Here is a 12,381-nt window from a genome sequence, read left to right on the forward strand (position 1 = left end):
TGAAACAGAACAAAAATCTCAGATTAATAATTTGATATTTTCTATGTTCTACTGTAAGTAAAATTTAAGAGCCTTGCATATCATTGTATTCTGTAGTTTTCTCACTGAGAGAAAACTACACAACAGTGGGATTGAAAACAAATTTTAGTTTTGAATAAATAACCTGCTTTGACACCTAACCTGCACTGACCTCTTAAATAAAGCCCCTGCATCATGCTCCACGGTGTTTATCTATTTCATTTTGCAGCTGTGACAAAGATGGACGAGGCAGGTAAAACACTACTCAGATGGGATGCCATGTGTGAAATTTAAGAAAATTAAATTATAAAACCATCACAAATACAACAGAGTTCAGTGCAGGTTGGAACTGTCCACCTGTGTCAACATACTAACAGAAAAACATCAAGCTAGCTAAACTACAGCCACATCTTAAAGATGTAAAAGCCTGGATGACTTTAGTTAGAGAGGAAAGTTATGATGGTTTGGACGTGTGCAGAGGAGGGAGAGTGGATATCCTGGACAAAGGGTGGTGAAGATGGAGCTGCAGGCAGGAAAAAGAGAAATACAACAGAGGGTTGGTTAGAAGGAGGAGGATGCTGGGATGGAGGCTGATGAGTCACTATGGAGACCAGTAAAGGGAACATCCAAAAGAAAAAGATGGAATTCACAGAAAACTGAGGCTACTGTAAAAATCTGAGAAACATGATGCACAGCCAGATATTTCCTCTGGATGGCAGAGTAACGCTGGTTTCTTGTCCTTTTTTCATTTATAAAGCAGCCGCTCTGCTGTAACACTCAGTGTAGCCAGTAGATGGCAGCAGATTTATACTGAGCTTCTCCTCCAGGAGGAGGAATGAATAAAAAAAAATAAAAAAAAAACTTTTCAGTGACGACCACGTGGTGACAGAAGCCGGGTTTTTCAACTCTTTTACTGGTAATTGTAACATTTTAATTAGGCTTTTTTGCTGTTTTTGTTTTGAACAAACAAATACAAAAAGGAGAAAAAATTAGTTTCTACTCATGAAAACATTTCAGCTGCTACCAGAAACTGACAACTTTTAAATCTGTTGTTTGTTTGTTTTTTTCATGTCAGCTGCTTTATGGTTTGTTTCTCGTAGACTAAGGAAGTTTGAGTCGAATTAACAGAGAAATGAAAGTGAAACATGTAAAAATCTCTGTAACATGTGGATGTCCTCTGGTCTGAGGTGCTGGGGGGACCAGTTAGAAACCAGCAGCTGGACGTCAGTGGTTGGACTGGTGGACTACTTCAGTGAAGAGTAGACGACGTCTGGCTCTGGTTTAAAGTCTGAACACAAACACACACAGTTCAAACAACAGGAAACATGATTACAAGCTTTGTAGTTCAATCAAGACCTCCAACCTTTCTGCATCACACACAGTCCCAGTTCAGACTTTACTGGGAACCAGTTCAGATACAAATCACACTTTAGGTGCCTGTTTGGTTCACAGAACTGAGCCTGGAGCCCACAGAGCTGCAACAATTTGTTAAGCAAGTGCATTAAGTCACATTTTAAAAGATGAATGATTTGCTGCTTCCAGCTTCGCTCTCATATTTAAGCAAAGTTTTCGTCTTATTATTAGAGAATTTTATTTTTTTGTGAAAATGACGCCACATATTATGACTTTGTATCGACGGCTTCCCATCAGGATGCACAAAGAGGGTGAGAGTATGACCTCAGACCTCTACAGCTGTGCTGAGCACCCTGCTCCATACTTTCTTCTCATACCACTGCGCCCAGCAACACATTCATCAGATTTGCAGTTGACTCACGGTGGACGGTGTCATTTCTGGGGACAATGAGTCTACCCAGCGACTGTCTCAGTGGTTTAAAGACAACAACTTGGTCCCCAAAATGTCCAGGACACAAGACAGGACCATGGACTTCACTGTGATTAAGCACTTAATTATCAGCAGGAACTGTGTGGAAAAGGTCACAGACGTCCAGTTTCTGGGATTTTACAACAACAAGAGTCTGAACGTGTGGTTAAGAAGGCAAAGCAGAGATTTAACTTCTGCAGGGTCCTCATGAAGAATATTATCCCCTGAGACTCTTTATTTTTTCTTTTGTACTTTCTTTGTTCTTTTGTTCTTTCTTTTCAGATTGCTTAGAACTCTGGTTCTAGCAGGTGCTAAAACAGAATAATAATAATAATAATAATAATAATAATAATAATAATAATAATAATAATAATAATAATAATAATAATGATAATAAACATTACCAGGGACTTCCACCAAATGAAAACCCCAAGTCGAGGTGACCTGAGTAGGTCCAAGTGGATAAGGGCTCTTGGTGTCCTTCTACCCTTTTTATTCCCGTGCTAGGCATGTGGACATTACATGTGCTTCATGGGGCTGTGCAATTTGGATAACTTGTGAGTTTATAGGTGTTTTTCTTTGTAAACTTCTTCAGTAGTTGTCATGACTATTGTGATGGATCATTGCACAGTTGAGTGGTGGAGTACTTTAATGACTGATGGGGGTTTCACAGTTTTTTTCTCCTCTTAACACCTGTGCTGTGAACCAATGACTGATCGGATAGAACTATGAAGTGTTTCTGAGAAAAACAAAGGTGCCATCAACCGAGCTGCAAACTTTGCTCAAGACTTTACCGCAGAGATTGTTTGACAAGCTGAAAACACGTGAGTCAGACTTTACTGGAAACCATCTCAGCAACAAGTTACAGCACTTCCACGCTCCACAAAGTTTAGCTGTGAGACATCGACGAAATAAACAAAACTCAAACCTTTAACCCACAGAGCTCATCAGCTTATGTCTCTCTTCTCTCCACCTCAACAGGCTGAGCTGTGAGACTTCGTGGCTCAGGAAGCTCGTCTTGTAATCGGAAGGTTGCTGGTTCGAGCCCCGGCTTGGACAGTCTCGGTCGTTGTGTCCTTGGGCAAGACACTTCACCCGTTGCCTACTGGTGGTGGTCAGAGGCCAGTCTCTGGCAGCCTCGCCTCTGCAGCTGTGGCTACAATGTAGCTTGGCATCACCAGTGTGTGAATGGGTGGATGACTGAATGTGTAAAGCGCTATACAAATACAGGCCATTTACTTAAAGAACAGGAACCACCAGCAGACTCGTCTGTCTGTGCAGCTTTGGACACAGTTTACAATATTTTAATCTGCCTTGGTGCAGCACCTCAGTTCATCCTCACTGTGAAAGAAGCAGCTTTAGTTACGCAAAAACTTCTTATTAGAGTTTATCTTCAAACATTGTTTGCAGAGCTCAGTTACTATGAACACAGAGGTAGGAGCTCCACCAGGTCATGAGATCACATGGAGTCATCTTCCTCCTGATCCCAAGGTTTTATCCCCTGTCCAGCACCCTGGCACAGACGTGTGCAGGACAGCTCCAGGGGAACATTAGCACTCTAATGTTTAGCTCTAAAAAATACCTGACTGCAGAAGTGAAGAAGCTTTACCTCTCGTGTCTGATCGCTTTTTCTTCTCTTTGATGATTTTTCCATAAGTGACGTCTTCAGTTCTCCCTGCAGCTGCATCTGTCTCTGCACAGTAAAACACTCACAGTCACACTGTCACTGCAGACAGAACAGCTGACACATTACACCTATGACAAAACATGTTACAGATAATAGTCAGACACACACTGTGTGTGTTTCTGTGACTGCCACACACCTGGTATCTTTGGATCAATAACTTGCTGTCAACACCCACAGTGGGTCAGAGTGGGCCGACACAGCTCTGCAGCTCAACACTGGATCCTCACAGAGCTGTGTGCTGAGCCCCTGCTCTATAATCTGATGAACCCTGATGACACCACAGTGTCCAGGACAAACGACCTGATCACTGACTGACCACGAGGAGAGGGTCAGGACTTCCTGTTTCTGCAAGTTTACTTCAAGCAGAAATGACCCAGGGTCTAAACACCACAGAGCTGGTTAAGATGAACAGCAGAGACTTTCCTGAGGGTCCTCAGGAAGATCCCCATACCATGGCTCCACACGTTAGTGTATTGCTTGTGTGTGGTTTTGCTGTTGCACAGAAAAAGGAGCTCCACAGGGTTACTGGATGGCTTCTCCCAACTCTGGAGGACCTACATAGTTCCTGCTGCCTCAAAAAGGCTAATATCATCATCATGGCTTCTTTGGACCGTGCTCATGTTTGAACTGTTACCATCGGGCAGACAGAACCGACCGATTAAAACAAGGACAAACAGACTGGAAAACAGTTTTTATTGCAGAGCTGTGTCACCAGTCAGTGCTGACATGAATGAGCTCTGTGCACTAAGGAGCTGTGCAGCTTGGGAGAACGTAGAAAGGTTGCTTTAGTCTTTGTTCATTAGTTTTTATCCATTATATAGTTTACAGTTTTTAAATAGTTTCCATGATGCTGAGGCTGCACTTGTGTGCGAGGCGGGTGGGGGAGTATTTGGGGTTTCACTGTTTTTTTCTCCTCTCTGCACCTCTGCTGTGAACCACAAACACCTTCTTGCACTTTTATTAACTGAAGCAGTTTGTGCTGCAGCTGGTATCAGACTAATGCTGGGCTCCAGACACTTCACAGCCAAAAGAGACAAAAATAAAGGAGTTATTTTGGTTCTTAGAGCCGTAACAGCACAATACTGACTTATTTGTCCTCATAAAACACTTTAATGAATAGAGCCTGGTCACTGCTCTGTGTTTGGATTATTTAGTGAGTCACAAACACACAGCAGTGACAGGACAGATTTAAAGTTTACACTTTTACTGCTGTTTTCAGTGCTGCCATCTTGGATTGCTAACTCAGGGGAAGTTTCAGTGTGGGAAACTTAAGTTGAGCTTCATGTTCCACAGAAAATCTGATTGGGAATAATTCACAGTTCAGAATCCTTCAATCCAACATTGGGCCTCGGTGCAGCAAGAGTCCATCCTCGTGTGAAAGAAGCAGCTTTAGTTATGTGGAAACTTCTCATCATTAAATATTTTGTGTTCAGACAAAGAAGATGTTTAATCACTGCAGCGCTTACTGTGTGTAAACAGTATTTGTAATGAAGCATCGCACACACAGTAAGTGGGGATTTTTTATAAACTGCTCGTCACAGTTTCTCCTCTCAGCACCTTTGCTGTGAGCCAATCAGTGAAAGGATAGATTTGTGAGGCCGCCATCTTCTCTCAGTGCAGACTGACACACTAAACACAAGCACGAAAGGCGACATGTTCTCATCAGTGTTGTCAGACTCATACCATAACACCTTTACTGATAAAGCACTTTGAAATTAACCAGGGTTCACACAGTGCTGTTCATGTACAAAAAGCATGAACACAAAATGAAGTTAATCAGGTTTAAAATAGAGAATTAGAAAAAAATTACAGTCAACCTCTTAAAAAGTGTGAAAGTTTTAAACTCAGAAAGAGACGAGGCCTAACATGGAAGGGCAGATCATTGCACAACTCTGGCGCAGCTACAGTCACACAGTCTCCTCTAAATCTATGCTTAGTTTTTGTCAACTTAAAGAGCTTCTTATAGGTGGCTCCAAACGAGCAGGCAGATATACATGGCTGCAGTTTCAGACTGAGAGCAGCCAACAACAGGAAGATTCTGTTGTGGTTTGCAAAAACTAAAATACAATGTTGTAAAATGGAATTAAAGGACAGCGTGGCTGAAAACACTCTTTGGTCTGTTTGGCCTTATTTATAGGACTCATGTTGACAACTAAGTCATCCTCTTAACAACCTGTGTGTGAGCTGCAGCTGAAGTTGTGCGACTGCAGAAGCACACTCGAACACAGAAGGATAAAAACCACGTGAACATCATCGGGACGTTTTTATGCAGAAGTGAAGAAGAGCAGCTTTACCTCTCGTCTGTGATCGTTTGTTCTTGTCTGTGATGATTTTTCCATAAGTGACGTCTTCAGTTCTCACTGCTGAGTAAACTGCAGCTGGATCAGTGTCTGCACAGTAAAACACACACAGAGGACGTCACTGCAGACAGAACAGCTGAGAACAGACATGAAACTGCTGCCACTCACAAATCTTTATATGAAACACTCAGAGAGTTTTCAGTTACTGCTCAGGTTATTCTACAAGTTTAAAATAGTTCAACATGAATTAAAATGTGAGGTAAAGAGACCTGATAAAGGACGAACTGAATGCCAGACATGTCAGCTGATCAGAATAACAGGACGTCAGACAAACTGTTAAATTATTGACTTTATAAAAGATAAATTCAGAATTTAGATAGTGAGGCAGAAGGAATTTATTATGCTGGTGTCATAAATATGAAAGAGTAAATCTTAAAAGGAAAACTGTGAATAATACTGCAGGAAATTAGTTTATAATAATAGAAAATTTACAATAATAATTAAGTCTTTCATGTTTTGTGTGAGTTTACAGAAATGCTCTTACAAATAACTCACGTGTTTCTTCTTCTATTTAACATTCACACCTCTGTGTTGAAACACCTGCAGATGAAGCTCTTATTGTTTCTTCCTCAGAAACAGTGGCAGACTCGTTAGTGTTAACCACAGACGACAAACACACCGTTCAGCAAACACAGAACTTAACATGGTGTGAAAATCTACAGACAGACAAATATTCATTTGCTGTACATGAGGTGATTGTTGTTATAACTGAGCTGTTTAAATGTTATTGGGGCTTAAAGTTTGCATAATTAGGGGCGTGGCCCAAGGGTGTAGATTTGGTTTTGACATTGGTGAGGACGGATGATTCAACCGCCGAACTCCGCCCTGTTTCTTTTTTTTTCCTTTTTGTCTTTGCTTCTTGATTTAAAAAAAGGAGAAATATACCTGCCTACATATGCTAGTCTACATGGTTTTAAACCGTTTAAAATTACAATTTTATATGTGAATTATATGAAGTTGAACATGACTGACTAAGTATTTTAGGCTTTAGTTTACTTCAGCCATATTCCATATAACTCAGGTATCATACAAACATAAAAACACCTTCAAATAGAGTCATGACAATAAAAGAATATGACTTTAAGGACTTAACAACATCTCTGACACATTAGCACTAAGGGAACACTGAATGACCTGCTGGGTTTTGTCCATAAAACTCCTCGTCTAAGATTACCACAAAGTAAAAGATCTCTCAGCACAATTATGCAACATTTTAGGCACTATTGCTCCTACCAAATCAGTGAGCTGGGATGTTTTATTCTATACATGAACTACTGTTACAGCAACAGACATGAACTACTGGTGTCCCACACAACAAACACATGCCTGCTCCTCTCATTAACTGAGATAAACTGCTGTCATATTGGTTTTACATCTATACTGTCCAGTCTCTCCTGGTGGACATACAGCAGCATTGTTTAATCTCATTTGAGTCATTGTTGACCTTAGTCATGTTTTTAGTCTTCTGAGAGCACTGAAGCTTCTTTCAGCCTCAGCCAATGATACTGGGATGATGATAATAAATACTAGTTAATCTACAGCACCATAACATCAGTCAGTCACCTGTGACCTCGCCTCTTCACCTCTGTCTGAGCTACAACATGGCAGAGCTGCCTCTGTCACCTGATGAATAACAGTGAGACATGCCAAATAAATGCAGTCACACATGTGCTTCAAATACAGTCATGAACCAACAAGTCATCATCCAATTTCACCTGTGATCTTGTGTCACCATTACTCTCTGAGCTTTGTGGTGGTTCTTCTGTCATCTGACAAATAGGACATACATGACAAGAATTCTTTGTGCAGATCTTGACTCATCAGTAATGTTTGTAGGCTGAGTGTATTTCTAAAACAATTTGTGCAAACTGCACTACAAGGGGGAATATTTGCAAAATCATGACTACCTCATGATATTTGTCTCAAAAAATAACCCTATGAATACGTCAGTACCATTAGGATGAAATTATTGTGTCACCAACATTTTAACGTTAGACATATAATTTTAACAGCCTCTGTAAACTACAGTGGTTTGCAAAAGTATTCGGCCCACTTGAACTTTTCCACATTTTGTCACATTACAGCCATAGTTTCTTTGAAAAATACTTTCTTATATCCAGGTTCTTCCTTTTTGCTGCCGTCCTCCTCCCAGCGCAGGATTGCCGCTGCTAAAACTAAACAGAGCTCCCTGAAAGGCACAGCCAATCACATTGGCCATATTTGTCACATGACGTAGGACTCCAGTAGAGGACGTAATTTAACTCTTTCTGCACCGCTGGGTGAATGAGGTGCGGTTTTTTTTGTTTTGTTTTTTCTTTCTATGGGTTTTGTTTTTCTTTACTTGACGAGATCAAATTATTGGTGGGACAATTCAATAATTACTGGATATTGGTGGGGACACGTCCCTTCCGTCCATGCCCAATCTATGCCCTTGGTGTGGCCTATTTGTCTGTTGGAGTCCCTGAACTGCACCTCTGCTGAGTGAAATTCTAGGATCTTATTTAGATGTTACTGAGCACTAATTAGCAGCTATCAGTCCCTTTCTGTTTGTCTCATACAGTCTATGGAGAACCTTGATAACCAAGCTAGCTAACATTAGCTGATAAAAAGAGTCTCTCCTGGCTATAAAAGCTAACATGATGCTAGGGATGGGTATTGATAAGATTTTCACGATTCCGATTCCATTTTCGATTCTGTTTAACGATTCAATTCTTTATCAATTCTTTTTAAAAAAGGAGAACACTAAGGTCGATTAGCTTAGAACTTTGTTTTATATCGTCTCTTTGAACAAGATAGAAATTTAGGAGTAGCATGGCCTTACAAACCCAACAGTGAGATCTTAAGAGATCCAGCCTACGGCTCTTCAATGGGGCGTCACAGGGTCCCCAGGAAAAAAAAGTTGTAAATGTAAAATAATAAAATAAATATTCTTCTGTAGCAACAATTACAATTACACAAGAACATCCAGTAATGTCCCTGCCTACAATTAAACACGTTCACTTACCGAAAATCATCTGCTGTGGCAAATGGGTGCAAGGCTTTTACCACAAACTTAGTCACTGCTCGGTGACATTCGTCTATCCTGGCCTGAAAGGAGACGCTACCGGTAGACTGCAGCGAGAACTGCCAGCATCTGAGCCAGACTCTGTCTGTCTCATCATGGTCACCTAAACGCACAGTAATGGCAGGTTTTGTAATAAGGCAGATCGCGCTAACATAATATGCACTGTTAGTTGATTATTTACCTGCCGCATTAACGAGAGAGGACGTGCAAACGTTACCGCTGCTGCTGCGTTGAGATTCACGAGTCCGGAGCGGAATTAAAAACACGACATTCATTTAAGGTTATCGCGTGTTTTGTGAGTTAATGCTTTTGCATATTTGTAGTGTTTCCTCCCTTAAATGAAATATCTGCTTTGCAAGTATTGCAAGTTGCCCTGTTGTCATCTGTTCTCGTAAAGTATAACCAAACTTTTGAGCGTTTGAGCCGCCATGTTTCCTACGAGGTAAATGACGCTCCGCAACGTGGTGACGTCATTCAGGGCGACTGGAATCGATAAGGTTCTCAACAAGAACCGGTTTTCGATACCCATCCCTACATGACGCTGTTAAAAATGCTAACTTTTAGTTTCTGAAACCAGTGGATGAAGTCATTCTGGTGTTTTCCATCTTTGATATACAGTCTTGTAAGTTCACTGACCAACATCTTTACTACAATCACACGTCACAGAAACTGTCACTCAAACAGCATCAACATTGGCTCTTAGTGTTGTAGTTTTCCACTCAGCATTTCTCTGAACTCTTAGAACAGTTTTCTCCACACTGGAAAACCACATCACCCACCAAACGTCCCTCGTTATTACCTCTGCTGTGTTTCACAGGTTGCTGTCTGCGATGTGATATTTTGACATCACTGTATGTGACATCATCTCGTGCAGCTTTGCCTTGATCTGCTGAAATTTAATTTAACAGTAATACCATTTATTGTATAAGAAACTAAATGTTACTTGCACAGAAACACAATATAAACACTAACACGTAATCATAATAAATGTTTAGATTATTCAACAAATCAAATTCCTCGCATGAAAGATCAGAAAGTCTCACCTTCAGGTTTTCTGTGATTACATCGTCTCACCAGCAGAACCAGTAACACCAGTAGCACCAAAACACAGATTAATCCAACAGAGATTAACACATGAAGAAGAACAGAAGAACCAGGGCGAGTAGCTGATGTAGCGATAGAGGTGGATGTAGGTACAGTTGTGGGAGTAGATGGAGATGTGGTTGTAGATTTCCCTTAAACATACAACATGTAATCATTAGTTTATTGTGAATGTTGAAAGCTGCAGAAACACAGACAGGTGAGTGTGTCACCTGTGACAGTGATCCAGCTGGATGGAGACTCTCCATGACCGCTGATGTCACACTTGTAGAGGCCTTCATCAGACCTGGAAACATGCTGGATGGTCATGTGACCTGTAGGCTGGTTCCTGATGAGGGAGCCATCTTTATAGAAAGCAGCTGGGAGGTTGGAGGGAGTGGTCTTTGTTTTACAGAGCAGAGTGACGTCATCTCCCTCCATCACAGGGAGGACAGGACTCTGCAGGATCACTGATCCACCTCAACACAGAGACAAACTACAGCATTTCATCCATTTACACACAGCTTCATCAACACTAACTCCACACACTCAGCTTACCAGCGACTGTCAGGTTAACCATGTTACTGATGGGACCCTCTCTGGACTCACACCAGTAAACTCCACTGTCATGGGTGAAAACATCGATGTTACAAGAAGAACCAGCTGGTTTTCCCCACCCATTTCCACACTGAGTCCTCTGTCCTTTGCTTGCGTTTCTCCTCAGAGTCCATCCAGCAGAGCTGTCGTCCTCCTCACAGCTAAGAGACACAAAGTCTCCTTCAAAGAACTGAGAGCTGCTGGGACTCACAGTCAGACGAGCTGTGAGGGTTGAAATGAAAAACTGATGATCACGTCTTTGAGATCTTTACTGAAAGTTTTAATCCAAATGTGTAAAACCTGTCAGAGTTGATCAGGTTTAAACTGTGACAGAAGAAGGTTACTGACCTTGGTTTGTTGTGCAGCTCAGCAGTGAGATCAGAACTAAAGAGAAATGACACTCAGGTTGATTTGACATAAACACACAAAGGTGATCACTCAGAACAACTTTGTATTATTTGATGTTTCCCTCTAAGACAGAAACATCAAACTCTTCATGTTGTGTCGCCTACAGCCCAGTTTGATCTTCCTGTCAGAGGAAACATGGATCTAAACCAGGTCAGCAAAAAGCTGCTCGTACTAAACCAGAGACTCCAGGATTTCACTTTTCAACTTCTCGATGATCAGAATTATTAAATAAAACTGATCACATCATTTCATGCTTCATGAGCTGCTTCTGTAGTTACTGTAGAACAAGGAAGCACTTTAAGTTACATTATAGTTACACTGAATACATACAAACAACTAGTACTGAACTAAGGTCTGTCCTCTGCTCTGTTCACACAAACACCAACATTTTATTTCAGCTTTTCACTCATAAATTCATCAGTAACTCTGTGAAACTTCAGACCTGCAGTTGGTCCTCGTGGTGTTTGAACTTGAATTCAGCCTGATTTGTTTTTCATGTCTTCTCCTCCATCATCAGTTATCAGGAGAGCAGACAGTCAAAGTACAAGAATTCAAACAAACACAGAGATTCTACTTACAGAGCAGACACAGCACAGATGTTTCCTTCATCGTCCTTCTCACTCATTTGAGCTTTTTTTCATTTCTGTCACTGACACCAAGTAAAGCCCGCCCTCTTCCTCTGAGTCTTTCTATATTTGTACAAACACAACGTTCACAGAGCGTGTGTCTTTGAGATTCATGCATTAAAGCTATTTTAAAAGACTACAACCAGTTACAATATTTAATCCAACATTTACTGATTCAATTCAGTTTTATTTATCTAGGGTCAAATCCCAACAACAGTCACAAACCCAGTTAATACAGAGAAAACCCAACAAGTGGACAATCGCATTTGATCAGGAACTTAGATTAATAATAATGAATAATTAAATTGTGGTTTAAGGTTCATAAACACTTAGTGCCTGGAAAGGAAAAACTCAATGCATCATGGGAATCCCGGCAGCCTACGTCTATTGCAGCATAACTAAGGGAGGATTCAGGGTCACCTGGTCCAGCCCTAACTATATGCTTTAGCAAAAAGGAAAGTTTTCAGCCTAATCTTAAAAGTAGAGATAGTGTCTGTCTCCCGAATCCAAACTGGAAGCTGGTTCCACAGAAGAGGGGCCTGAAAACTGAAGGCTCTGCCTCCCATTCTACTTTTAATACTCTAGGAACAACAAGTAGGCCTGCAGTGTGAGAGTGAAGTGCTCTAATAGGGTGATATGGTACTACAAGGTCATTAAGATAAGATGGGGCCTGATTATTTAAGACCTTGTATGTGAGGAGCAGGATTTGAATTCAATTC

The 12,381-nt window shown here is 41.0% G+C and overlaps 1 protein-coding gene across 1 annotated transcript; it reads right to left on the minus strand.

Annotated features, from left to right (window-relative positions):
- Window positions 1–939: 939 nt before the first annotated feature.
- On the minus strand, window positions 940–11,126 carry LOC120728299 (low affinity immunoglobulin gamma Fc region receptor II-like). Its single transcript, XM_040023096.1, has 8 exons — window positions 11,120–11,126; window positions 10,590–10,817; window positions 10,265–10,510; window positions 9,995–10,186; window positions 9,751–9,837; window positions 5,822–5,917; window positions 3,450–3,533; window positions 940–1,306 (listed from the first exon to the last, which is right to left on the minus strand). Exons 1-8 carry the CDS (start codon window positions 11,124–11,126, stop codon window positions 1,263–1,265), a joined length of 984 nt encoding a protein of 327 aa, XP_039879030.1. The 3' UTR covers window positions 940–1,262.
- Window positions 11,127–12,381: the final 1,255 nt, after the last annotated feature.

Source organism: Simochromis diagramma, unplaced genomic scaffold (genome assembly GCF_900408965.1).
Source record: "Simochromis diagramma unplaced genomic scaffold, fSimDia1.1 OVJJ01000341.1, whole genome shotgun sequence".
NCBI classification, from domain to species: Eukaryota; Metazoa; Chordata; class Actinopteri; order Cichliformes; family Cichlidae; genus Simochromis; species Simochromis diagramma.